This window comes from Panthera onca, chromosome E2, assembly GCF_046562875.1.
Source record: "Panthera onca isolate mPanOnc1 chromosome E2, mPanOnc1 haplotype 2, whole genome shotgun sequence".
In the NCBI taxonomy this organism is placed as follows: domain Eukaryota; kingdom Metazoa; phylum Chordata; class Mammalia; order Carnivora; family Felidae; genus Panthera; species Panthera onca.
Window position 1 is genome coordinate 15023694 of NC_138353.1, and position 27358 is coordinate 15051051.

The window sequence follows — 27358 nt, forward strand, 5'->3', positions numbered from 1 at the left end:
TGTGAAAGCCTGTATGCATCCGCGATGGTTGCTGGGAGTTGTAGTTCTCTGCCAGGTCTCTGCCCCTCCTGTTTCCGGTGCCGTCACGGGACAGAGCAGTCGGTGACAGCACCGAGGGCCCCCGCCCCGCGCCCATGGCCGAGCCGGACCGTGAGTCGGGGGCCCCGGTGGGAGGGTCGGGCCGCGCCGGGGCCTGGCTGAGGGCTGCAGGCCCCGGGGCCCGAGAATGGGCATGGTGGGGCTGGAGGTTGGGACTGCATGGCGGAGAGTGGGATTGGGGGTACGGGAGGTCGTTGCCAAGTGATCCATCCTGCTAGATTGTTGGGTTTCTGGGTCGCGAGATTTTGAGGGTCCGTTTGCCACGTCCCCCAAGTTACTACCGATCGCCTGTTTCTCGCACCTTGGTTGCTGGGGACCCTCGTTGCTAAGGATTTAGATTGCCGCAGACCCGGTTGCTGAGGGTACCTGGTTGTTAGGGGGAACTGTAGGATGCTAGGGGACCCTTGGCGTCCCTTCCTATCTCTTCCCTCTAGTTCCTGCGTCCCCCCTAAACATACCATCCCCACTGCACCTCCCTTTCTAAATTCGTCTCTAGTCAGAGTATCTCTTCTTATCTCTTGTCTTCCTTTTTAAACTTCCCTCTGTTTGTAAACCTAACCCTCCCTGGATTCGCGCGCGCTCACACACACACACACACACTCACTCACTCACTCACTATTTCCTTCCTCACTTCTCCTAAGTCCTCATCCTGCCCTGTATGCCTTACTTTCTCCTCCCTCTCCTAAACCTTCCTGCCCCAGGCTCTTTGTCCCTCACTAACCACCTCTCCTGCCAGTACTGTCCACTGTAATATCTGCTTCCCCCTCCATCCCTTCCCTCCCTCTGCCCCATTTTTGCCACCACTTCCCACCCCATTATAATTAGGTTGGTGGGTCTTCTTGCCCCCTGCCCTTCTGCTTTGAAGCCCTTCATTCCCCCTTAACTGTGCCCCGCACTGTAACCACGTCTGCTCCCCCTCCTCCCCCAGCCTCTGACCCTCTGGAGACCCAGGCAGGGAAGGTGCAGGAGGCTCAGGTGAGATTTGGGGAAGGGTGGAGGGAAGGAGAGAGATGCACTTGTTCCCGCACCCCACACTGGGGGGGGGGGGAGGTGGCAGAGGGGAGACAGTCACCCCAGGGCCCTCAGCTCACTGCCCCAGTCCCTTGCCCCAACTCCCGGTTCAGCCTCCTGGGGAATGGTGGATTCTGGGAATTGTCAGAGAGGGGTGTGCCCCCTTAACTCCAGGCCTGCCCTCCCAAACTTTTCTCTTTCCTTGCCCCCTACCCCTGTCCTTTCTGAACTTCATTTATGCTGGGCATGGAAGAGACAGATACCCAGTTTGATCACAGAACTCACAGATCTCATGGACAAGTGACTAGAAAATGACCCTACAGGGTGATTCTGAAAGTAGCTCAAGGAAGAGTAAACTTCGTGGGGCCACAGGGATTCCAGCCAGTCCCTTCCCAGGAGGAATCCACAGGCTGGGCTAGGAGTCAGACTGAGATACAGACACATCACAGTGAGCAAAGAGTGACTTAGAATTTTCTTAGGCAGAGTGAGAAATGGCACTCCACGCAGAGGATACAGCTTGTGCAAAGACTGGGGGACACGAAGTGTGTAATGTGGTCAGCAGTCAGGTGGCTGGGAGTGGTTAGCTTGTTATATTCGAGGTTAGCATTTATTGAGTCCTTATTCCAGCCAGGTACTCTGCTCAGGGCTCTGTGTACATCATCTCATGTCGTCTTCCCAGAATCCCTGGGGGGAGCAAGGCCTATTGTGGCCATTTTACAGATGAGGAGTCCGAGGCAGAGCTGTTAAGTGACTTGTCCTCTGTCCCCCAGCTAGAAGAGCAGGGACTGCTTTGCAACCTACAGCATCCGGCACGTTGCCTTCCGGACACCTCAGGGAGAGGTAGACAGGACACCTCACAGAGGCTTGAAGGCCCCACCAGCACCTCCGGCTCCCGCTTAGGCCAAGTGGCTCCCACACGCGGGGCAGGGCCCTCGAGTCCTTCCACAGAGCCTCACTGTCCGCTGCTGAAAGAATGCCAGGCCACCCACAGACACGAGATCACTGTTCAGATGTAGGGCAGCGCCGAAGCTGGAATGCTTAAAGCCCCTGACAGATGCGGGGCAGGGCCACGCTGAGGGGGTAAAAGCCTCCTGCCAGGCCAGGGCTTCTCCCTCGCCTGGCTCCTAGGGCTCAACCACTGTCACAGCAAAAGTTTTAATGTTCAACAGGGATCCTCAGTCCCAGAAAGAGAGATCCGAGGATGTAAATTGCAGCATTGTCTGTGACAGGCCAAAAACTGGAAACAGCCCAAATGCCTGTCAGCAGACGGGTTAAATGAAGTATAGTGCGTCCTTACAATGCAACACTATGTAGCTTTTTTAAAAGAGGAGCTGGATCTATAATATATTGTTCTGCGGAAACCGCGAGGTGCAGCATCGTACTATGGTAGGACCCATTTCTGGAAAAATAGTGAGTTTTATAGGCAGAGAAAAAAATCTAGAGCGATTGCCATTCTGCTGTTAATAGTGGTTATATTGACCCGGGGTGGGTGAGGGAACTCGAGGCAAGCGCCTCAAGTCGTACATTGTCTAATGGCCAGAGTTTTTGCAAAGCTTATGTAATCTTAGAAAGCGATAATAATAAAAAAAAAAAAAAATGTAAATACGTTTGGAAGGGCAGTTCCTATTCAAAAAGGCTTGGAACCAGAGCAGAGAATGATGGGGGAGGGGCTGGTCGGAGGGGTTTTAAGCAGGAGAATGGGTTGGTCAGAACTGTGGTTTTTGCGAGGTCCATTGCAGGACCCAGCCCTGCGCACAGCAGGTATCCGTTCGTTCAGTGGTGGATGGTTCTGGAGCAACTGCCAGGGGCCAGACCCTGTTGTTGGTTGGTGCTGGGCATTCGGCGGCGAACACGAAAAGTCCCTGCCATCTTGGGGCTGACATCATGTCAGACTCCATACGCGGGGGTGATTGGACGGTTAGACTGGAGAAGCCAGCAAGAGGGGCCCTTGGAGCCGAGGGGGTGGTGGCCTGACACAGCCAGGCCATCACCCCGAGGGCCGTCGAGTAGATCGGAGGTGAAGGCTGAGGCTGGGAGCTCAGGGAGGAGGCCAGGACAGGGACCCCGGAGGGGGAACAGGCTGGACCCAGGTGGAGCCCTGGGCAGGGAGACGCATCATGGCAGGAGGGCAGGAGAAGGAAACAAAGACTCGGGGACAGAAGCCACACTGAGCTAGGACCTAGGAGGAAGAGCAGGTTCAGGAGAGATGCTAAGGCCAGTTTGGAACACGGTGGGAAAGAGAGGGCAGGGGTCACTTCGGGGGAGGCATCCAGGAGGCTGCGGGAACCCCGTATCCGGGGACAAAGAGGTAGCATCATCAATGCCCGGGCCAAGGCCATGAGGCAGCTAGCCCAGGAAAGGTGGAGAGAGGAAGTAGGGAAGGCCCAGGACAGAGTCTCAGACCCGCCATCTGGGGGCCTGGTCGAGGGGAGGAGTATACAACGAGATGGATGTGTCGGAAAGGCGGTGTCCGGGGCTTCGAGCAGGAGAGCCCAGGGCCCCAGGGTGAGGACCGAGGCGTCTCCACTGGCATCATTCGCAGGAGAGACCGGAGTGAGGGGGGCTGCAGGGACGCCGGAACCCCGCCGGCTGCTGCTTGGAGCACCTGTCGTAGGTTAACCACTTCATCTCAGGTGGCCCTCCGAGGCAGTGCCCTCCGAGCTCCATTCCCGAGATACAGAGCGTCAGGCTCAGAACAGCCGAGAACGCACAGGCCGCTGCGCGCTCCTCGGGAGTAGCAGGACCAGGTTTCCAGCCCAGGCAGCCCACCCCAGAGCCCGCACGCCGGCCCCCCCCCCCCCCCCCGCACCTCACTTCCTCGGGCCCACTCCCAGCCGGAGGCCTTTCCCCCAGACCCGGGTGCCACCCTCCCCTCTCCTCCCTCCCTCACCCCACTTCTGGGGCCTGCTCACCCCACCCCCACCCCTTCCAGGACTCAGATTCAGACACTGAGGGAGGAGCGGCTGGCGGAGAGGCCGAGAGTGAGTATCTTCCTCGGGAACGGGGTCCCGGGGGAGCCGCCTCGGGCAGGGATCCCATTTCTGCCCCTGGCCGCCACCGAAGGTGACGTTCAAAGTATGTCATAATGGGTGCGGAGCCAGCGCCTGAGGTCCCTGGTTGCGGGAGGGTGGGTGGGGGATCCCGGGGCGGGGCCCCTGAGCACCCGGACCGAACGCCCACCCTGCTGTTCTCTCTCTGCTTTTTGGCCAGTGGACTTCCTGCGGCATTTCTTCTCCCAGACGCTGGGCCTGGGCACCCAGAAGGAGCGGCTGCTGGACGAGCTGACCCTGGAAGGGGTGACCCGCTACATGCAGAGCGAGCGCTGTAAGACCCGGGCCTGCTTTGCCCCTGACTTGCTTTTACCCCGGCCACTTGAGCCATTCGCCATTCACACCTTTTGTTGGCAAGTAACACGAGGAGCCCAACGCACACGGCTTATTACACCGGGAAGAGGGTGCCGCCCCTCTCACTAAAACCCAGCACTGAGCACTGCTGGATTCAGAGGCTTCCATGATGTCAGAAACCTTAATAACCCCGTCCGGGGTTCATGTTGAGGTAGAGGTGGCACCTGGCAGTCCCGAAGGCCAGGACTAGCCCCTCCCACCGAAGAGCACATCTTTCTTCCAGTGGTTCGAGCAAAATGGTTCAGGCCAAAGAGCAGAGAGTGGCTCCTGTTGGGGCCACGTTGGGTCAGACTCCTATCCCAAAACCCATCTCCGTGTCTCTGATTGGCCAGACCCGGGTCACACATCCATTGCTGATCGGCCGGGCCTGTTTGATAGAATGAAGGTGATGCCAACAGGAATACCTCGTAGGGTCCTTAGGGTGCCATAAATCAACAGAGATGGAAATGCCTGGAAGAGGCCCCGGAACAGAGCAAGATCCGCGGACCCTATGACAAGTATTACAGGAAGCGTGTTTCAGGGCTGATACGTGGGTGCCTCTCTACCAGGTCACCGTGTCAGTGTCATTTATATTTCTCGCAAGTTGAGGTCACCAGAGTCTGGGAAACCGGGCCCTCGGCAGTCCTCAACTAGAACAATCGACCCTTTGAGGGTCCTGAACAGCCTTTTGTTGGGGACGTCTTCTCCCGTTTCCCTGTCCTCGGGCTGCTGCCTGCTCCCTGCTCAGGCATCCAGGCTTCGTGCCCTGAGCCTCCCTCTCCCGGGGCAGGCCGGCCAGCCGTCTGCAGGGCTCCTCCTGGCCAGGGTGCGCCCCGTAGAGAACACAGGCAATGGCCACAAAGCTTTTGTTCCTTCCGTCCTCCTGCACCTGGGTTTTAGGACAGTTGTCTCTAAGGCCGCCTACGAGGGGCAACAGTGAAGGACAGCAGTTAACCGAGCCCTCACCATATGCCAGCAACCGAGCTAAGTGCTTGATAGGCGCCCTGTCATTTGATCTTCACATTGTACCTGTGAGGTCATCACAAGGGTGATCTGGACAGAGCAGGAAGCAGAGGCCCAGAGAGGCCGTGACTGGCTGCAGGGTCACACAGCTGGCAAGAGGCAGTCAGGACTCGACCCCAGGCCCCCTGAATCCAGACCACGTGCTCCCTCCCGTGTGGCCCCAGCTGTGCCTGGCCCGAGGGCATCCCGGAGCGGAGGGCCTCGTCACCCTTGCCGTCCTCTTTTGCACAGGACACGCCGGAGGTAGCCGGTTCAGGGGCCTCACACTTGTGTCTGTCCATCAGCGATGGGCAGGTGCCAGGGTACCGCGTGGCAGGGCTGTCCGCCGGCCAGCAGCTGACGAGGCGATAGGACTATTTCTGCACAGCCCCGAGGATTTTTTGAAATGATTCAGCTCCTACCGTGTCTTCCTGTTTTCTTTTCTTTTGTTCTTATCATTTTTTTGAGTTTATTTATTTATCTTGAGAGGGGGAGGAGCAGAGAGAGAATGAGAGAGAGAGAGAGAGAGAGAGAGAGAGAGAGAGAGAATCCCAAGCAGGCTCCACGCTGTCAGCACCAAGACCAATGCGGGGCTTGATCTCACGAACAGTGGAGATCATGACCTGAACCGAGATCAAGAGTCGGGCGCTCAACTGACTGAGCCGCCCAGGCCCCCCTTCCTATCTTCTTTTCTGAAAGCTGGGGAAAATGGCGGAACAAAGTGCCTACATGTGTACAAATCCTGGGTCTCACGAAGTACAATTGACTCAAAAGAATAACAGCAGACACGTATATAGTGTTTGCTCAGTGCCGGGCACTGATCTAAGCTTTACATGAATGAATTCATTCTCTCGACGGCCCCGTGAAGGCAGTACTGTAAGGATGCCCATTTTACAGAGCAGGAAGCTGAAGCCCAGAGGGGAGATCTAAACTGAGACACCTCCCTCCTCACTGGTGAGCAGGAAAGAATGTGTATGATATGCTAGAAATAGATGGTCATCCAAGACTGTGTCCAAACGGTGAGGCGTGGGGGCGCTGGGGTGGCTCAGTTCGTTAAGTGTCCCAACTTCGGCTCAGGTCATGAACTCACGGTTCGCGGGTTGGAGCCCCCATCGGGCTCTGTGCAGACAGCTCAGAGCCTGGAGCCTGCTTCGGATTCTGTGTCTCCCTCGCTCTCTGCCCCTCCCCCGCTTGTGTTTTCTCTTTCTCAAAAACAAACAAACAGTTAAGGGGGAAGAAAAGGTGAGGTGTGGCCAGAGGTTTTTTTTACAATAAGCTGTAGCTCTTCGCCAGGACACCTGTGCCCCCCAGCCTTCTCACTAAGATCTCGTGCGCTTTCTCTAGAACTAGTCAGAAGGAGAAACTTCCCTCCGAGTGGCCTTTTCTCGAATCTAAGTTGGCATAATGTCAACCCGTAGACTCCTTGTCCCCATGCCGGCTCTTCCTTCAGTTGACTGTGTGACCCTTGCTCTCCCTGAGCCCTGGTTTCCTCATCTGTATAATGGGCGCGTTAACTCCCCCTGCCTCGAGGTGATTGGGAAGGCCATCCACGCATCTGAAACGTTGGCCCCGGGGCCTGGCACTGAGTAAACAGTCTTGGGGGCTAGGACGTTGTCGTTGGGGAGCTGAGCACACTGTCACATGATGCATAAACTCCTTTCCTCCAGGTCGCAGGGTCATCTGTTTGGTGGGAGCTGGGATCTCCACGTGTAAGTGCCTCCCTTCCCCCAGTAGCCATCCCCACGTTGGGGGCCCCCCCTTTCAGAGGCTGGGGGGGAGCCACGTCTGGGCCCTTGACAGAGGAGGATGTGGTATAGATGGGGCCGAGGTCCCTGACCCATCGCTCCCCGCCCCTCCTCCCCCAGCCGCGGGCATCCCTGACTTCCGCTCCCCATCCACGGGCCTCTACGCCAACCTGGAGAAATACCGTCTTCCCTACCCGGAGGCCATCTTTGAGATTGGCTACTTCAAGGTGTGTGTTGCCCGGGGAGGAACGTCTGTAATGGTGGGGGGAAGGGATCCCCTGACCGCAGGGCTCAGCTCACCGTCAGGATTCCGGTTCTCTCTCCCACAGAAACATCCAGAGCCCTTCTTTGCTCTTGCCAAGGAACTCTACCCTGGACAGTTCAAGGTGAGCTCTCTTTTCCCTGGTGGACAGGAAAGTGTGGGGGAACAGCAAGGCATGGGAAGGCTTCCCCTGGGGCCTCTCAGACAAATGTCGCATGGGCTCTAGGCTGCCTGGGTCCAACTCCTGGTCGCTCACTTCCTGCCCTTGTGACCTTGAGCCTCAGTTTTCTCATCTGTAAAACGAAGCTGATGAGAGCCCATGAAACCTCTTGGAAGACTTACCTGAATTAACAGTACACGTAAGACCCCAGACGGGAGCCAGGCCGATTGTGTACGGATCCCAACTCTGCACCTGTGCGATCTTACAAGCTGTGCCTCAGTTTCCTCGTCTGTGAAATGGGGCTGGTGCCGGTCCGTGCCCCCCCCCCCGCCCCCCCCCCCCCCCCAGACCAACGTGTGATGGTTCCATGAGGTAAAACAGCCAGAGCGCCTAGAACAGTTCCTGGCCCATGCCGAACGTGCTGTGTCATTATCACGATGTTCCCATTGCTCCCCCGCAGCCGACCGTCTGTCACTACTTCATCCGCCTGCTGAAGGAGAAAGGGCTGCTTCTGCGCTGCTACACGCAGGTAGGCGGCCGTGGGAGTCCCTGGGAGGAGGGCTGGCCGGGTGGTCCTGGAGCCTCAGTGCCCCGCCCCCTGGCCCGCAGTGCGTCCCTTAGCCCCTCTCAGCCTCGGTTTCCCCTTCTGTGAAGCAGAGGCCAGGACAGCTTCACCCTTCGGGTCCGTGGTGGCGCGACAGCGAGCTCCTCTGGGAGCCATCCCGTGCGTAGTGAGACAGGACCTCACGTCTGGGGGCTGCCACGGGCACTGTAGATCTCGTGTTTGGTTAGGGGTTTCCGCACCCGGCCGCGGAGTGACTCGGTCTAACCGGATCTGTGCATTATGACCGTTTTCCACCTGCTGGACACGGAGCCGTTAGGAAGGGGCACCTTTAAATAATGTGCCCTAAGGCGTTGTACGTGCCACGGGCCATGGCTCACGCGTGTCAGGTGCTTAGCCGAGGCCTCGCCCTGGGGTTCTCTGGCAAGGACGGCTCACCTTGTTGGCTTCTGGACTAGTCAGCAAGATGTTTTGGGGGTCTCGCACCCCTAACGGTAAAAACTGCGCCTCTACCTTCGTTTTATGAATACGTGTTTTACGAGTACCTGTGAATACGCATTGAAGTTACTCGATGTGGGGCGCCTGGGTGGCTCAGGCGGGTAAGCATCCTACTTTGGCTTAGGTCATGATCTCCCGGCTCGTGGGGTTGAGCCCTGCGTCCAGCCCTGCGTCAGGCTCGGGCCTGAGGCCTGCTTTAGATTCTGTGTCTCCCTCTCTCTCCGTCCCTCCCCGGTCTGCTTTCCCTCCGTCTCTCTCTTTCAAAAATAAAGACATTAAAACAATTATTTTTGGGGCGCCTGGGTGGCGCAGTCGGTTAAGCGTCCGACTTCAGCTCAGATCACGATCTCACGGTCTGTGAGTTCGAGCCCCGCGTCCGGCTCTGGGCTGATGGCTCAGAGCCTGGAGCCTGCTTCCAATTCTGTGTCTCCCTCTCTCTCTGCCCCTCCCCCATTCATGCTCTGTCTCTCTCTGTCTCAAAAATAAATAAACGTTAAAAAAAAAAATTAAACAAAAAAAACAATTATTTTTAATACATTACGTAATGTAGCAGTGATATCACGCTCTACGTGAGACCTCAGAACCCAAAATTATAAAAGAGAGAGAGAATACGTGAGCGTGAACGGGAGTCCTAATACTTCTCCCCGCACCTGGCTGCGTGGAGCCTGCAGCCCGCGAGGCTGCCACCAGGGGGAGGATGAATTTTTAAGTCCAGATTTCTCAGATGGGGTCAGGCGCTCCTGCCTAGCTGCCCAGGGCTGGTGGTGGCAGCCGGGGAAGGGACAGCTGCCTCCTTCCAGGGGGACACCACCACCACCACCACCACCCCACCCCTGGCTCAGCAAAAACCCGACCTCTCTTCCCAGAGTCAGTTTTATCCACGGGACGTGGCTCACACATGATACAAAACGCTCACTCGAAGCCCAGTGCCTTCCGGGCACGATTTCCTGAAATCTGCAGCACGGCCCTCGTAGTCCTCTTCCGCCACGAGTGTTTACAGAGCGCAGGCCCCGTGCCAGGCCCTGCTGGCAGCGACATCCCCGCCCCCCCAGAGCTGCTTATCTCATGTGGGGAGAGAGACACTGGGCAAGATGGATAAGGAGGACATCTTGTCAACAAGGTGTCAGGGAAGGCCCCACTGAGAAGGGGCCATTTAGACAAAGACCTGGAGGGGAGAGTGTGTTCCAGCCGAAGGGAACAGCCAGGGCAAAGGTCCTGAGGTGAGACCGTATTCGGCGTGTTCAAGACGCTGGATCTGAATGAGCAGAGAGGACGGCAGTAGAGAATGGAGGAGGCGAGCTCAGTGAGGTGACAGGGACAGACCGCGGGGGATATTGGGGCCGCAGGAAGGGCTTTGTCCTTTACGCCGCTGAGTAGGACGGTGCCGCAGGACAGGGGACGTGACCTGAGCCAGGAGTCCCTCCGGCTGCATATAGGGGACAGACCAGGGAGGAAGCTGCTGCGACGGTCCAAGCAGGAGAATATGGAGGCTGGCCCAGGGTGGGGGCCAAGGAGGGGAGAAGTGTGCGGGTTACCAATCTGTTTTGAAGGTGGAGCCGGCAGGCCGCCCTGAGCGCTCACTGCCCGGCTGTGCCTGAGGCAGAACCCCGTGAGCCCTCCCTGGGAAGCAAGCGGACTGCAGGCTGTGTGTGCGTGGAAACCGGCATAAATCCGTGCCGGGGTCCGGGGGAAGGCGCAGGCGGTTCTCCCCTACTCGCGGTATTTCGTGCACGGATTTGACTGCACCTGCCGCTCCAGAAGGGCCTATTACAGAAAACAGATAAACGTGGAGAACCATGTTCCCCTCTCATGTGTCACGAAACCGTTCTTTGCCTTTTACACTTGTCACCCTCTCCGTCAACCTCGGCCGCTTTTTGAGTCACTGACCCAGTTTTCTGGAACACATTGTCTTCACTTCTTTCTGAATTGCGATGACACAGCGTTTTTGGAGCTCCGCATGACGCTATTTTTATCTCAAGATACAAGGATCCGTTCAAACATGAGAACGCTCGCCCTGTTGGCTCAAGCCACTGTGAGCGCCACAGCAAGGCAGCTTCTGGTCCTTTAAATATATACGTGGCACCTACACTCCACACAGGGCTTGTACTTGGCTTTCTTTAGCTTCTTGTGTGGAAGACCCTTCCATAGCTACTTCTTTCTTTTCTTTTCTTTTCTTTTCTTTTTTTTTCTTTTCTTTCTCTTTCTTTCTTTCTCTTCCTTTCTTTTTCTTCCTTCCTTTCTTTTTCTCCCTTCCTTTCTTTTTCTCTGTTTCTTTCTTTCTTTCTTTCTTTCAATTTTATTTTTAAGTAATCTCTACACCCAGCGTGAGAACTCGAACTCACAACCCCGAGATCAAGACTTGCACGCTCCACCAGCTGAGCCAGCCAGGCGCCCCAGCTTTTTCAAAGCTGCCATTGCCTTCGTGTCCATCAGGCGGGACACGGTGTTTTGAAACAAAAAGTGAGCCAAGGTCTAAAAAGCAAGAGATTCCAGATGAAAATCCAGACTTCAGAGGCGCCTGTGTGGCTCAGTCGGTTAAGCGTCCGACTTCGGCTCGGGTCACGATCTCACGGTTCGTGGGTTCGAGCCCCGTGTCGGGCTCTACGCTGGCAGTGTGGAGCCTGCTTGGGATTCTCTCTCTCCCTCTCTCTGCCCCTCCCCTGCTCCCTCTCTCTCTCTCTCAAAAAAAAAAAAAAAAAATCCATACGTAGGCAAACAAATAGACACATTCATATATAGTTTTCCCATAGCCTTTGTTCTTCTGTGCCTTTTAACATCTTGGAGAGATCATTTGAATATCGGAACATACAGGTCAGCCTCATTGTTTTCTTGTTTGTGGTTTCTCTATCAAAAGTGGCCTGAGAGAATAACAGAGGCATTTAAGTAGTTCTTTTACAGGCCCTTTATTTCTTTGCACGCACACTGCTGGCTCACGAGCGAGCGAGGCAGTAGACTGAGTCAAGTAACAAAGGCAAAACTAATGCAGGGGAGGGGACAGGCTGCAGAGAGTCTGGGAACAGTGGCTCTTGTCTGTGCATTTGGGGAACAGGCTGATCGCTGGCAGGGAGCAGAGAGAGCGGCTGGGGCCGTCTGCCCTTGAAAGAGAATCCTCTTGGCTGCTCGCGGAGTCTCAGCTGCGGGCCGCACGTGACCGGCCGTCTCTGTGTGGCGTCTGCGGGTGTGCTGTGTCACCACCTGCCTCTACAGCATTCCTCGCGGGCAAACAAAAGCTGCTCCCAAGGGGCTGCGTGCTCGAAGCAAAATGAGAGCACATATGTCTCTGTGGAAGAGAAGAATAGCCTTGCTTGATCTGACACGGAGAATACCTGTGTCTTAAAAGAACGCAAGTTAATATGACATCTCCGAAACAGCCCCCGGCGAGAAAGCCGACTGCTAAGTAGGAAGACAGTGATGGCAAAGAACCAAATAAACCCTCCTGATTCCTTTATCTATGTTGCTGCTTGGCCAGGCCTGCCACATACAGCTGTGCAGGTTGCGCACTGCACCAGGATGCCACATCTGAGGGGGCTCTATTTACAACGGAGGCATTGTAGGTTTGTATCTTAGTTTCGACAAATTTCTGGCAGGTGGCACTAACGCTGTGCGGCCCTGACGAAACAAATTTCCGGAAAGACGTTAGGAGAGGTGTCTGAGTGTGCAGAAGAACCCCATGCGGGCTGACGGTGGCCGTGGGCCTGGGCTCACAGACAGAGGAGTTTGGGCCCCACCTTGAGTCATCTGCGACTTCGACACTTTCAGTGGCACTACCAGGGCGGCCGGAGGAGTTTACGGGCACACCCCGCCCCTTGCGGGCTCCTCCTGGCAACGCCCCGCTCCGCCTGCTGCCCCGGAGGGATGTGTCTCCTTGCTGAGCCTCTTCCCGCTGCCTCCTCTCCCTGCAGAACATAGACACCCTGGAGCGGGTGGCGGGGCTGGAGCCCGAGGACCTGGTGGAGGCCCACGGCACCTTCTACACGTCACACTGCACCAGCGCCCTCTGCCGACAGGAGTACACGCTAAGTTGGATGAAAGGTGAGGCGCCCCGGGCTCTCCACCGACGGGGCCTCCACGCCCCCCGCCCCCCCGGGCACCCGTTCTGTCCTGCTCTGTGGCTCTTCTTAGCAGGCAGTGGCCGCCCCCCAAGATGGGAGGGGGCAGCGGGGTTTCATCGCTCCCAGCGCCAGCTCACAAGCAGGCTATAACGGAAGCAAGCTCCGGACCGAATTCAGCCACCCGCACAGATGCGCGTTGGCACAGGGGCCACCAGTTGGTCTGTTCTCTGCGGTCATGACACCCTCGCCCTTTGCCCTTTGAGGGGCTCTGATCTGACCGTACACGAGGGGCTCCTGGAGGCAAACGCAGCTGCGTTCTGCAAAGAGCAGAACCGTCTGGTAGAACTTTCTGAGAGTGAGAGGAGGGAAATATTCCCGATCTGCGCTCTCCAGTATGGCAGCCAAGGTGACCAGGGAACTGAATTTTTCACCTTTCTTGTCGTTTTTATGAGCTGAGACGTTAAAAGCCAGGGCCGCGACCACCACGTTGGACAGCCCTGTGCTAGAGGCACAGGGCAAGCAGATTCCAAGGAGTGTGAGGCTCGGTCAGGGATGAAGGCGGAGGGCTGGCCCTAGAGGCGCAGGCTACGGGGCTTGCTAAAGTCCGAGTCCCTGTTCGTGGAAGGGCAGCGTGTCAAAAAAAAAAAAAAAAGGGGGGGGGGCGGCAAAAAATTCGGCCGGTCCACATTTCTCGAATGCCAGTGAGAGCCTTTGCCTGACATCCATTGTGCGGCTGAGAAGTCACGCATTTCACCCAGGGAAAGCCATTTGTGACACTCTTTATGCTGGTTTCACAAAGCCCCTGGTGTCCGTGTGAGACGGGACAGCTGCAGCATTTGTAGCGGGGCCTCCGGAGTGTGGCCTTTCTGCTAAAACGCCAGCTGACCACCCCCGGGGCGACGATTCTTGAATAGCTCTGGCGCACGTTGGGGGGGGGGGCGGGGGGGGGCGATGCACGCGACCCCGTCCCGGGTCGCTGGCGGCAGTGGCCCACGCGCCGCCCGCACAATCTCCTGCTGTCAATGCCGACATCCCTCAGAAAATGACAGGCAGTAAAACAGTGCTCTGTCAATACGTGTCGAAGGAAGGAACCAAGAGTGGGACAAATCAGCTAGGGCTCTGTGGATTGCCTGTGACAGCGTGTCCCAGCGCGTCCCAGCGTCCTTAATCAATAAGCAGTAAGGAGCGTGGTTGTCATAAGGCTGGTGTGTGTGTGTGTGTGTGTGTGTGTGTGTGTGTGTAGAGGTGGCTGTCACAGAGCCAGGGGACAGGAAGCAGCTGGGCCTAAGGAAGTTTCCCCACCCCAGGGTCATCTGCATATTCCTGCCTCTCTGGCACCAGGCCTGGGATGCACTAGGCCTCTCACCCAGGAGAAAATAGGGCTCCCCTCCCAGACCCACCCGGAGAGCTTTTTCGCCCAGGTGGGGGTGGGCGGGATCCTTTGCCCCTTCTGAGGACAGGTTTCTGCTCGTTCATCTGTTCTTGTGTTTATTCTTAATTCAATAGCTGTAGCCTGGTGCCGGGAGACACCCCGGGAATCCTGGGGTTGGGGGAGGTGGGGGCGGCTCTCTAAGAGGGGAGCAGGGCAGACACCCCGGAGGCCCCCCAGGGCCTGGGGCGTGTGTGCTGACCACGAAGGAGGCGGGCAGGCTGCAGCCCCACACCCCGGGGCCCGGAGTGGCTCACGTCATCCTCTCCCTTCCCCTTCCCCACGCCCAGAGAAGATCTTCTCCGAGGTGACTCCCAAGTGTGAGAAATGTCACAGCGTGGTGAAGCCTGGTGAGACCGGCCCCCCCCCTGCCCCCACCACGAGCCCCGTCCACCCCACCCCTGGCCACCCTCTGTCCCTGACCAGTGCCCTGAATCTGCCCCCATGGAGAAGGGGTTCCATAGCTCCTGCCCCCGCTGCCCTTGGGTCTGCCTCCTGCTCCTGCCTGTTCTCTCTCTCTCTCTCTCTCTCTCTCTCTCTCTCCATGTGACTGTCTCTGCCTCCCATTTCACCTTCTCTTTCTGTGTCTGTGTCTGTGTGTCCATCCAACTCTGCCTCAGACATCGTGTTCTTCGGTGAGAACCTCCCGGCGAGGTTCTTCTCCTGCATGCAGTCAGTAAGTGCCCCATCCCCGGCCCGCCCCACGCTCCCCGCTCCCCCGAAACAGGGGCAGCCGGGCGTTCCCCGGGGGCAGGTGGCTTCCCCAACTAGCTGCGGGTGGGAAGCAGGGGGAGGCGGCGCAGCCTCAGTCGGTTGAGCCTCAGGAACCCTCACCGGCCCCCCCCGCCCCCGCTTCGTAGGACTTCCTGAAGGTGGACCTTCTCCTCATCATGGGCACCTCGCTGCAGGTGCAGCCCTTTGCATCCCTCATCGGCAAGTAGGTTGGGAGTGGGGACCGCGGGGGGGCCTCTAGGGAGGAGGGGGGGAGCCGGGACAGGTCCTTACCACTCGGCTCGCCACCCCCCAGGGCACCCCTGTCTACCCCACGCCTGCTCATCAACAAGGAGAAGACCGGGCAGGTGAGTTGGCTCTTATTGGAGCCCCCCCTCTCTCCCCTCCCCCTCCCCACCCGGGTCCCACTTTCCCTTTCGCTGCCTTCCTGGAGACCTGGGACCCCTCAGCTCAGGCCAGGGATTCCAGAACCCAGAGGATCAGAGGTCAGGCCACCTCGACTCGGAGATTCTACAGGCCCCTGGGTCGCTCGGGACTCTTCTGAACCAAGTGACAGACCCCAACTCAGAGCAACCCGAGCCAGAACAGGAGCTCTGTGCCTCCTGCAAGTGAAGAGTCAGGGCGAGTTGGTCAGGAGGCGCCCCCTCCCTCTTTTGGCTCTTTTCCTGAGGTGGCCTCCCTCCCTCATCCCTGGGGAGGGCTGCTTCCTCCAACAGGCCAAACATGCCATGTGCCAGATGCTGTCCTAAGCACTTTCCTTTTTGTATTTATTTTTATCTTTAAAAATTTTATCTTGGGGCGCCTGGGTGGCCCAGTCAGTTACGCGTCCGACTTCGGCTCAGGTCATGATCTCACGGTTTGTGAGTTCGAGCCCTGCGTCGGGCTCTGTGCTGACAGCTCGGAGCCCGGAGCCTGCTTTGGATTCTGTGTCTCCCTCTCTCTGCCCCTCCGCTACTCACACTCTGTCTTTCTCTGTCTCTCAAAAGTAAATAAATGTGAAAAAAAAAAAATTTTTTTAATTTTTATCTTAAGCCGGCTCCACACCCAACATGGGGCTTGAACTCATGACCCTGAGATTAAGAGTCGTGTGCTCTAGGGGCGCCTGGGTGGCTCAGTCGGTTAAGCGTCCAACTTCAGCTCAGGTCATGATCTCACGGTTCCTGGGTTTGAGCCCCACGTCCGGCTCTATGCTGACAGCTCAGAGCCTGGAGCCTGTTTCAGATTCTGTGCCTCCCTCTCTCCCTGCCGCCCCCCTGCTTGTGCTCTATCTCTCCTTCAAAAATAAATAAACATCAAAAAATAAAAGACAGTGGCGTGCTCTACCGACTGAGCCAGCCAGACGCCCCCTAAGTACTTTCTAAGTATTAACCCGCCGACGGTCCAGGGCTAGGAGTGGTTTGGTAGTTGCCCCTACTCTACAGATAAGGAAACTGAGGTTCAGAGAGGCCAAGTCACTTGAACAAAGTCACAGAGCAGGGAACAAACTCAGGCCACCTGGCTCCAGGGTCTGTGCTCTGAGCTCCGCCCCCCCCCCCCCCCCCCCCGCCCCCACAGACTGACCCTTTCCTGGGGATGATGATGGGCCTGGGAGGAGGCATGGACTTCGACTCCAAGAAGGCCTACCGGTGAGTCCTGGGCCTGTGAGGGTCAGGGCCAAGGTGAGAGGGAGGGTGTGAAGATACACGGACTGGGAAGAGCGGGCAGGGGCCTGGGACAAGCCTGGGAGCTCTGACTGTCCCACTCACAGGGACGTGGCCTGGCTGGGTGACTGTGACCAGGGCTGCCTGGCCCTTGCTGACCTCCTTGGATGGAAGGTAAGGAGTTGGGCCACCTCGGCCCACCCTGAGCCCAGTCCCTAGTCCCCTGCCCCGCAGGTTCTCTGACCCCAGGATGCATGGTGACCTCTGACCTCGGTGAACTTTGCCCCCCACAGAAGGAGCTGGAGGACCTCGTCCGGAAGGAGCATGCCAGCATAGATGCCCAGCAGGCGGGGTCGGGGAGCCCTAACCCCAACCCTTCAACTTCGCCCAGGAAGTCCCCACCTCCTGACAAGGAGGAGGCCAGAACCTCGGAGGGAGAGAAACCCCAGTGACAGCCACGTCCCCCGGGGAAGGATGCCCGGCAAATCTGGGACAGCAGAGCCCCAGCCAGCCCTGGCCCCCTCTAACTTGCGGCTCTCATCTGGGGAGCTCAGAACCTCGTCCCAGTCTCTTAACCACTTCCTCTCAAAACTGGGTTCCCAGCCCCCTGACCCTGGCAGATCTCTAACACCTCCCAGGGGCCGAGGCCTGGGCAGCCCGACTGTAACAGCCCGCGGTCTCTAACCACCCGCAGGGCCGAGGGTCAACGTCCCCTCATCTCTAACTGCTCCCCGGGCCAGGGCCGCCTCTAAACTCCTAACTATTCCGCCCCGGGCCCCAGGGCTCCCAGGGCTCCCAGGGCTCCCCATGCCCTCCACTGCTCCTCGGGGCCTGTGGCCAAGTAGGGCCAGTCCAACCTACCCTGGGCGGGCCCCTCAAACATCACTCCCACTCAGTGGGGGGAGCTGAGCCTGAAGGCCTCCCTGGTCTGTGCCTCCGACGCCCGAAGCGGGTGCCGGTCCCCTTCCCTTGGGACCCACTTCCCATGCGGGGAGGGGCAGATAATGTTGCTTATTGGAGACAAATTAAAAACAAAAACAACTAACGATCAGCTCTCCAGCCTCCCAGTTCCTTTCTGCGGGCACACGGGGAAGCAGCCGGAGGGCGGGTGGCATGGAGACTAGAACACCTGCAGGCTCTTACGAGAAACAGCAGAGGGTGTTGACGGGACTCCGGGGCCTGTGACAGCCCTCCGGGGCCTGTGACAGCCCCGTGGCTCTTCCCCGTGGGCCCCCAGACGGCCAGAGTCCCTTCCTCCAAAGTCTAGTCACCTAAGGTCTGAGCCCCCCAAAGAGGGGAAGGTTGGTTTCAGATACCCCCCCCAGCCCCGCCTCTTCCCCCACCCGCTCAGCTTCCTCTCTCTGTGAGGAACACTTTCACTTCCTGCTACTCCAGGCCTCCCCTCGAAGAACAGGTAGGGGTCCCCAGGGACCGAGCAGCTGGCCGTTGTCACCCCCCACTGCCTCCCTTCGGTATCAGGTTGCTGCCCCTATGCCGCCCTGGCCAGCACCACCGGCCTCCTCCCCTTCCTCCCCCTCCCCCTCCTCCTCCCCCTCCCCCTCTCCGTCCTCCTCCTCCTCCTCCCCCTCCCCCTCCTCCATGTCTTCTCCTCTGTGGGACCCAGGCGAGCATCTGCCTCCCTGCCCCTACCCCTCCTGCCTGCTCTCCCCTGGACTGAGCACCTGCTCACTGTCCCCACCCTTCCCCAAACCCTGGGTTTCTGGTCAGCAGGCTATTTATTACCCGCCTCCTATACCACCCCAAGCAAGAATGGAAGACCCTGAGAGCAGGGGCCCGTCCTGTCTATCACCTTCCCCCCGGGGCTGGCACCCCAGTCTGGGCCTGTACTTCTTAAGTGTTTGTTGGGTGCACAGATGAATGGCCACAGATGTCTCACTCCTGGGACTGCCGCAGGGAAAATATTCAAAAATGCCCACCCTGAGTCATAACCCACTGTAGCTAGGATTGTGTATTGGCTTTAAGAGTTGAGGCCCAGGGGCTCTTGGGTGGCTGTCGGTTGAGCGTCCGACTTCGGCTCAGGTCGTGACCTCACGGTCCGTGAGTTTGAGCCCGCGTCGGGCTCTGTGCTGACAGCTCAGAGCCTGGAGCCTGCTTCGGATTCTACGTTTCCCTCTCTCTCTGCCCATTCCCCGTTCATGCTCTGTCTCTCTCTGTCTCAAAAATAAAATAAAACATTAAAAAAAAATTATAAAAAAAAAAAAGAGTTGAGGCCTGATAGGGGCACCTGGCTGGCCCAGCCATAGAGCATATGACTCTTGATCTCAGGGCTGTGAGTTCAAACCCCATGTTGGGCATGGAGCCCACTTAAAAAATCTTTAAAAAAAATTTTTTTTTAAACATTTATTCATTTTTCAGAGATGGAGAGAGACAGAGCATGCGTGGGGGAGGGGCAGAGATACAGAGAGACACAGAATCCGAAGCAGGCTCCGGGCTCTGAGTTGTCAGCACAGAGCCCCATGCGGGGCTCGAACCCATGGACCATGAGATCATGACCCGAGCTGAAGTTGGACGCTTAACCAGCTGAGCCACCCAGGCGCCCAGAAAAAACCTTTTTTAAAAATTAAGAGTTGAGGTCCAGTGGATAGAGGGCACAGATGTGTTACAAAGCAAAAAGCAAAGTGGTTACAATAAAATCTAGGTAGTGAATGTACGGATGTTCCCTGTAAAATTCTCTCCTTTTTTCTGAACGTTTGAAAACTTTCACAGTAAAATGTTGGTGGGGGCGGGAATATCCGAGAGGCCTTCTGTGGTCTGGGAAGGGAGGAAGAGAGGACGTCTGTAACATGATGGCACGTTTACAGAGTGCCTACCATGGGCGGAGCACTTGTCCAGACACGGGCTTGTTACTCAACTGGTCCGCGTCCGTATTATGGCAGCACCGGTTGTCAAAATCTGAAGTGTTTCTGTACCACTTGGTAAATAGCTGTCGGTTTGGGTCCTCCCCTTGTCCCCTCCCCACCAGGACACACGGGCCTTCCTTCTGGGATCCCCACATCTCCCCACCAGCCAGCCGCTGAAGAACTGACACCCGGCACAGCGAGGGGCCTTGGGCCCATTCTGATCGGTCAGGGTCTCTGCTATATCGTGAATATTACCCCTGGATTGGAGCAGCCTTGAACTTTACCTTCCTCCCTGCCAGAGGCCAGACCATGGCTTGCTGGCCTCCCGCATCCTGAGGATGGCCCAGCCGGAGGACAAGGCCTCTGCAGGCCTCATCGATGGGGAGAGGTGAGAGCTGCGGGGGCTGGGGTCTCCAACTCCTGCCCCCGGATTCAGAAGGCCCTTCCAGCCATCCAATGCCCACACCCCCCCATAGGACCCTGAATCTCATCTCGCCCCTGGGCTGCCCCTTCCTGCACCTTGGACCCCACCTTAGTGTCCAACTGCCCACCTCTAACCTCTGGTCTCCTGGACCCTGCATGTCCCAGGATGGTTCCACCACAGGTGAATGGAGCAGGTGAGGCCCCCTTAGGGGTCCTTGGGACCCCAGAGCCACTCCTTCGCCTGCAGAGGACACGGGGGGTGTGGCAGATCCCAGAGCTGGCTACTCAGGATGCGGGAGCCCTTCTTGAGCTGTGGCCACCGGGGGTGAGTACTCACAGCCGGGGACCCTCTCTGACCCTCCCCATGACACCGTGGGTCAGTCAGGACTCCGCCGCTTGCTGGTGACAAACAGCACAAACCGGGAAAACCAAAAAAGGCCACTTACTGAAAAGTAAGTGGGCTGAAAACCCCGGAAGAAAGGGAATTTCAGCCATGTCTGGATCCTGAGCATTAGACGACTTATAAAGTTCTCTTCATCCCATGTCTTGGCTTTGCTTAAAATTTTTTTTTTAATGCTTACTTATTTCTGAGACAGAGAGAGAGCATGAGTGGAGGAGGGGCAGAGAGAGCCGTCAGCCCAGAGGCCGACGCGGGCTCGAACTCACAAACCGTGAGATTGTGACCCGAGCCGAAGTCGGCCGCTCAACCAACTGAGCCACCCAGGCGCCCCTTGGCTTTGCTTTAAACTGTGGGGAAAGCCGACCGTTTGGGGTTTCAAGGAACAAACACTCGATCCACACAGTAGCTTAGGCAAATAGGCACTGCTCTTTGTACCAGAAAGGCAGCTGCAGGCTCTAGTTTAACAGCTCGAGTGACATCAAGGCCAGCTTTTGCAATTCTCTTGGACTTCCTCCATGGAAGCCCAGTGGCTGCCCCGGGTCCAAGCACGTGTGTGAGCTCCAGGCAGGAGGAAGACGAGAAAGGAAGCGCCGGGTTAAAAGAAACAGGAAAACCAAAAGCCTTCACAATTGATTCAAAACATATGGAAGGGGGCCCGGGTAGCAATACATTGTTTAAAGCTCCCCTGGGAGTTATAAAACCCGAGGTGAGAAACACCACCTACGTCATTATCCATCTTCTACGGCTGGGCAGATGAGGCCCTCACAACCCTGCAGTTCTGCAAGGGATAGGGAACGGATTAGGATAAGGCAACTAGGGTCTACACAGCTTCCTTCTCGAGGGGGCTCCCTCCTTGTGGTGGCAGAGATGGCTGTCCCCAGCTCAGGGCCACATCTCACAAGCTTAGCAATCCCAGTGTGAAAAGAGTCCTTGTGCCAAAGAGCTCCAGCAAAAACCTCGTGGAAGATTTCCATTGGCCGGGCCTGATTCACATGCCCATCTCTGAACCAATCACAGTGGTTAGAAAGCACTGTCATCCTATTGGCTAGGTCAGGTCACAGACCACCCCTAGGGCTTGGACAGAGTTAGTCCCACCCACGGGCACTAAGGGAGGAAGTGGGTTTCTCTAAAGGAAATTTGGGTGTGGAACCCAACATAAGGGAAATGGGATGCTGGGCAGGCAAAAGTAACAGACATCTGCACAAATCCTCTCCAAGATGACCTTTGCCTCCACCCCCACCCCCGAACCAGAGTTTCCTGGTCACAGGACACAACTCCAGCCAGGTCCTGGTGTTGAGGACAGGAGCTTCACCAGGAGAAGTCTGCACCTACCAGATCCAGAAGCTTCCTGGAGGTAAGGAGCCTACTCCTGAGTTTCCAGTCCACAGCAAATTTGGTGAGCTTTGCTTCCAAAATAATCTCCCAAATCCTATTTGGTGGCATAAGTGGGATGCAAGCCTAAAGACACAGGAAAAGATGGGGACTTCAAGGGGTAGAAATTTCCCTGTTTTGAAGGGCTGTTGGGGGACTGCAGAACTGAGGAAGAGAGAGTCCCAGGGAAGATGAGGCTGCCACCCTTCAACTTTTCTTCCTTGCCCTTTGTTGCCCCCAACCCTCAGGTGTTTCTCTGGAATACTCTAACCTCTGTATGCCGGACCTGCCCCATCTCCTGGCTTTCCTATCAGCCAGCAGGTACAGGTTACCCGTCAAAAGGGCTAAGGGGGATCCATCTCTAAGGCATCCCACCCACTGCAGCTCCCCATTATCTTTTCTCAGGGATGTTTTGCCCAGAACACTGCTCTTGCCCCCTCCCACTCTAAGGCCAGGAGACCAACAAACAGGTGAGAGGCCACCTCCCAGGCTCCTTGGTCCAGAAGGATGGCACTTCAGGAACCAGACTTCTATGTTTGAGGGAAGATAGAATGGGGGTCTGAGAGAGCTGTGGGAGGCTCGACTCCTGGGCCTGAGTGACAAGGGACCAGGGACGAAGCCTCAGCTCCTTCAGTAATGAGGCTGGGAATTAATTCTCCTGGTACCCTGAAGGAACCAGGGCTGGCACCTGGGACATCTGGGACACCTCGGTTGTGCTGGCTCCCAGGTCTTCCACAGACCGGCGGCGTCCAACTCAACATCTCAGAGAAGGTGCTCTCGGTGGTGAACAAGCTGTACCTGGAGACCCACGGAGGGTGGGGTTTGGAGCAGATCACCGCAGAGACACCTTCAGGGACTGCAGAAAGACACAGTTCAGGTTAGCTGGGTGGGGCAGGGCCCTGGGCCCTTGGAGGATGAGGGAGCTATTGCCGCTGTTCTGCGGGACCCGACCCTCTCCTCACATCCAGCCCCCAGGAACCCTGCCCCTCACCGGGTCTCCTGGGTCGAAGGCCCACTCAGCCCAGAAGGATACCATCCTGGGCCAACCCTAGCCAGCCTGGTGGAGGAGAAAGAGAAGGAGGACGAGGACGAGGACGAGGACAGCTACAAAGATGAAGAGAAAGGACCTGACGATGTTCTCACCCATCACATCCAGGCTCTGGCCAGGGCCCGGAGCAACTACGTGGGCAGGCAGTTCCAGGGCCTTCGAGCCCGCCTCACCTCAAATGCTGGAGGCCCCCACAGGCCCGGGGACCCAGCCACAGAGCTGCTTCAGGATGTGCGGCACCTCCTTACCGACCTCCAGGATCACTTGTCAAAGGACCCCGACGTCAGGGCTGTCTTTGGGAGCCGGGGGCCTGGGGTCCCCCAGAAGGAGGAGGATCTTGGTAATAAGGAGGACTGGGAGGGAATTTATGGCCAATGCCCCGACGCACTCGGGTTCTCGTTTGCCATCTCCGGGCCCTACGTGTGTGTTTCACACCCAACGTCTTTCTCTCCATCCGTGTGCACCTGTGTGCTTTTCCACTCACGCGCTTTTCCCTCCCTACGGGAACATCTCTCACGTGGGCGACAGCCATACTCCACACCCAGGCTCCCTCTTGCACACGTGTTCCCACCCATGTCTACACTTGTGGGCGTCCAGAAGCCAGGGAGGGCTGGGGGGCGGGGCGCGGAGGGTACGGTCAAGTGGAGCGAGAGGGTGGACGTGGGTCAGCCTGGTGGCCCTTCGCTCACCGACCTCAACCCCTCACAGGCGCCGCGTTGGAGGCCGCCCTGTGCCGGGCGGTGCTGGAGCCCCTGAAGCCCGCCCTGTGGACGCGACTCCGGACGCTGCGAGCCCGGGAGCTGCGGCGACTGCGGCAGCGACAGACAGCCCTGCGGGCGGGGGCGGGGCCTGAGGGGCAGGGCCCCGCCCCCGCCCTGCGGAGCCGCATCCACGCGCGCCTGGAGCACCTCCACGCCGCCTGCGCCCCACGCCGCAAGGTGGCGCTGCTGCTGGAGGTGTGCAGTGACGTTTACGCGGGCCTGGCTCAGGGCAAGGACCGAGGTAAAGAAGGTTTACCCGCGTCTACCCGGATGTGCGGTGGCTGGAGGATCGGGGAGGCGCGGTGGGAGGCGCCAGTGTGCCCGTCGAGGGGAGAGGGTGACCCGCTCTAGCAGGGGGCGCCTACGCGGGCCTGGGGATCCGCCGAGAGGCGTTTGCCGGCCCAGCGAGGTGGAAGGGCAGCCCGCACTCGTGTTCTGGGGATCGGACGGAGGGGTCTGCACGCCCGCCATCCACCTCGGAGTCCGTCCTGCTCCGCCAGAGCCCCTGGGGGCCGACGCCTTCCTGCCCGCGCTGACGGAAGAACTGATCTGGAGTCCGCACATTGGGGAGACGCAGCTGGACGTGGAGTTTCTTATGGAGCTCTTGGATCCGGACGAGCTGCGGGGAGAAGGTGAGCCCCCACCCCGGAACGCCGGGACCCCACAGGGGGCGCCCTGGGGCCAAACAGCCTCGCCCTGCAGCAAGGGTTAAACTGCAGGGGGACCTCGGGCCACCAGCGTAGCCCCAGAGCTGCGCTGACCACCCCTTCCTGCCCCTAGCCGGGTACTACCTGACCACGTGGTTTGGGGCGCTGCACCACATTGCTCACTACCAGCCCGACGTGGGCCGCGCTCCCCAGGGGCTCAGCTCTGAGGCCCGCGCCTCCCTGCGCCAGTGGCACAGCCGGCGAACACTGCACAGACAGGACAGACAGGACCGCGGAGCCCAGGTGATCGCCCCTCCGGACTGCGGGTGGAGGGGACCGCTGGACCCACTGCCCTTCTGACCCAGGCTCCTGCCTCTCCCCACAGGTCCAACTGCCCTTTGAGGAGCCGTGGGCAAGAGACACTGTGCCCAGAGACGGACTATGATAAGGGGTCCCACATCCTCCTGTTTCTCAGGCAAGATTCCGGAGGCGCCAGGACAGCACCGACTTCTGACCCCTGTTGGTTTAGGTGCCAGGAGGCGGCGAGGTTCCCCGGAACAGACCCACCTCTGGGCCTTTGCATTGGCTACTCCATTCTCTAGTATTTATATCGCTCCGTCCCTCCGTTCCTTCGGGTCTTTAGGTGGCTGTCACCTTCTCGGGGAGGCTCTCCCAGACACCCTGTGTAAAACTGTACCTCCTCTGGCTTGACCCTCCCTGCGGCAGGCAGAATAATGCCCCCCCCAAGACATCCACCTCCTGATCCCCCAAATCTGTGAATATGTTACCTTACATGGTCAAAGGGACCTGACATATGTGACCAAATGAATGATCTTGACATGGGGAGATTATTCTGGATCATCCTGGTGGACCGGTAACATCACAGGAGTCCTCTTGGGAGGGAGGTGGGAGGCTCAGAGTCAGAGAAGGAGATGTGATTTTGTAAGCAGAGGTCAGAGTGATGTGGCCAGGAGCCAAAGACTTGTCTAGAAGCTGAAAAAGACGGGGAATGGATTTCCCCCTGGAACCTCCAGAAAGAATTCGGCCTTTGATTTAGGCCCTAAGACCCGTTTTGGACTTCTGACCTTTAGAACTGCAAGATAATACATTTGTGGTTTTTTGAGCCACTACATTTGTGGTAATTTGTTACAGCAGCAACAGGAAGCTGATATACTCTCTTACCCCGATCTTTATTTTTTTTCCATAGAAATGATCACTTCCTAACATACCATGAAATGTACATATTTATTGTGTTAATTGTCCATAGGCTCCCGTCCCTTAGAACAGCACAGCACCATCCAAGAGAAATACAATGCAAGCTAGATATGCAATTCTAAATATTCTAGTAGCTACATTACAGAAAAGTAAAAACTCAAGTGAAATTAACTTTAATAACCTATTGGATTTAACTCAGTGTATCCCAAAGGTTCTCACTCGTAACATGTGATCAATATCCAAAAATTAGGGGCTCCTGGCTGGCTCAGTCAGAGGAGCATGTGACTCTTGATCTCAGGGTTGTGGGCTCGAGCCCCACGTTAGGTGTAGAGATTACTTAAAAATTAAAATAATATATCGGGATGCCTGGGTGACTCAGTCGGTTAAACGTCCACCTTTGGCTCAGGTCACGATCTCACCGTCCATGAGTTTGAGCCCCGAGTCAGGCTCTGTGCTGACAGCTCAGCGCCTGGAGCCTGCTTCAGATTCCGTGTCTCCCTCTCTCTCTGCCCTTTCCCTGCTCACGCTCTGTCTCTCTCTAAAAAATAAACATTAAAAAATTTTTTTTGAATAAAAAAAATCTTTAAAAAAATATATCCAAAACTCATCGTGCTATTTAACATTCTTTTCGTGTGTGTGCTAAATATTCAAACTCAGTGTGTACTTTTTTCATGTTTTTCTTTTTTTTCTTTCTTTGGTTTTTGAAGGAGAGAGAGTGTGCAGAGGGGCAGAGGGAGAGGGAAAGACTCTCAAGCAGGTTCCACGCCCTCCCACCATAGAGTCTGAGGTGGGGTTCGATCTCACGACCATGAGATCGTGACCTGAGCCAACCAGGTGCCCCTCCAGTGTGTATTTTACATTTCAGCACATCTCCGTTGGGACCAGTCACGTTTCAAGTGCTCAATAGCCACACGGGGCTTAGAGCTACCATTTTGGACAGTGTGGCCTTAGACTGCCTTGGGGAGGCTAGGGATCTCTGTCTTGTTCACAGCTGTATTCTCCGTGCCTAGACAAATGCCTGGCACACAGTAGGTGTGCAGTAAATACTTGCTGAATGATTCGATGACAGAGTTTCTGGGGTACACTGCAAATGACTCCCCAAAAGATACCCATGTCCTAGCCTCTGGAATCCATGAGTGGTACCTATTTGGAACAGGGTCTTTGCAGATTTTTTAAAAATTATTTTTAATGCTTATTTATTGTCGAGCGAGAAAGAGAGACAGAGCATGAGGGGGAGAGGGGCAGAGAGAGGGAGACACAGAATCCGAAGCAGGCTCCAGGCTCTGAGCTGTCAGCACAGAGCTGAACGCAGGGGCTCGAACTCACAGACGGTGAGATCGTGACCTGAGCCGAAGTCAGACACTTAACTGACTGAGCCACCCGGGTGCCCCCATGCAGATGTTTTAAGTCAAGGATCTTAAAATGGGAAGGCTATTCTGGATTGTCTGGGGGAGGGCTCCAAATGCAATCCCACGTGTCCCTATGGGAGGCAGAGGGAGATTTGAAGACGTGGCCTTGAAGGGTGGAGGGTGGGCGGTCACAAGCCCAGGAAAGGCGTCAGCCACAGATGCCGGGAGAGGCGCCCACTGATTCTCTCTTAGCGCCTCCAGAAGGAGTGAGGCCCTGTCAACACCTTGATTTCAATCTGGGGATACTGATTCCAGACTCCTGGCCTCCGGAACTGTAGGAGAAGAAACTTCTGTTGTCGTCAGCTACGGAGTTTGTAGTCATTTCTTACAGCAGCTGCGGGAAACCTACCAGTGACTCAGCACTTCGTATAAAAGAGAAAAATTGGGGCGCCTGAGTGGCTCAGTCCATTGCTCAAGTCATGATCTCATGGTTTGTGGGTTCGAGCCCCAACGGGGTAGAGCCTGCTTGGGATTCTCTCTCTCTCTCTCTCCCTCTCTCTCTCTCTCCCTCCCTCTCTCTCTGCTCCTCCCCAACTCGTGCTTTTTCTCTCTCAAAATAAATAAATAATTTTTTTTTAAAGAGAGAAAAAAAAGGGAGTAGAATGAATATCCAGCCCAGTCCTGTTCTAGCGACAAAGGACATGTGTC

At 56.9% G+C, this 27358-nt stretch overlaps 2 protein-coding genes and 1 long non-coding RNA gene across 10 annotated transcripts; 2 read left to right on the top strand and 1 right to left on the bottom strand.

Moving 5' to 3' along the window:
- Position 1: 1 nt before the first annotated feature.
- Positions 2-17621, top strand: SIRT2 (sirtuin 2). Of its 6 annotated transcripts, XM_060651043.3 has the most exons (17): positions 12-150; positions 1028-1091; positions 3669-3720; positions 4043-4091; positions 4321-4434; positions 7163-7204; positions 7361-7467; positions 7570-7626; positions 8123-8191; positions 12625-12754; positions 14494-14553; positions 14824-14879; positions 15064-15140; positions 15231-15282; positions 16490-16560; positions 16683-16749; positions 16869-17621. In XM_060651043.3, the coding sequence occupies exons 1-17, from the start codon at positions 135-137 to the stop codon at positions 17025-17027; spliced, it is 1242 nt and encodes a 413-aa protein (XP_060507026.1). In that variant the 5' UTR covers positions 12-134; the 3' UTR covers positions 17028-17621. The 6 variants fall into 6 exon arrangements, with proteins under 6 accessions (XP_060507025.1, XP_060507027.1, XP_060507026.1 ...); XM_060651042.3 differs by lacking the exon at positions 1028-1091 and having other exon boundaries at positions 2-154; positions 3656-3720; XM_060651045.3 differs by lacking the exon at positions 3669-3720 and having other exon boundaries at positions 23-150; positions 1028-1074.
- Positions 17622-17889: 268 nt separating this feature from the next.
- Positions 17890-25895, top strand: RINL (Ras and Rab interactor like). Of its 2 annotated transcripts, XM_060651039.3 has the most exons (12): positions 17890-17989; positions 19559-19824; positions 20025-20184; positions 21511-21613; positions 21879-21951; positions 22036-22100; positions 22358-22507; positions 22599-23018; positions 23387-23680; positions 23940-24071; positions 24220-24389; positions 24472-25895. In XM_060651039.3, the coding sequence occupies exons 2-12, from the start codon at positions 19775-19777 to the stop codon at positions 24529-24531; spliced, it is 1677 nt and encodes a 558-aa protein (XP_060507022.3). In that variant the 5' UTR covers positions 17890-17989; positions 19559-19774; the 3' UTR covers positions 24532-25895. The 2 variants fall into 2 exon arrangements, with proteins under 2 accessions (XP_060507022.3, XP_078294587.2); XM_078438461.2 differs by lacking the exon at positions 17890-17989 and having other exon boundaries at positions 18012-19824.
- LOC144614551 (uncharacterized) lies at positions 20702-22448 on the bottom strand. 2 transcript variants are annotated; one of them, XR_013552370.2, is made up of 4 exons: positions 22337-22448; positions 21592-21717; positions 20984-21037; positions 20702-20817 (listed from the first exon to the last, which is right to left on the bottom strand). It is a non-coding gene; the product is annotated as an uncharacterized LOC144614551 (long non-coding RNA). The 2 variants fall into 2 exon arrangements; XR_013552369.2 differs by having other exon boundaries at positions 20790-21037.
- Positions 25896-27358: the final 1463 nt, after the last annotated feature.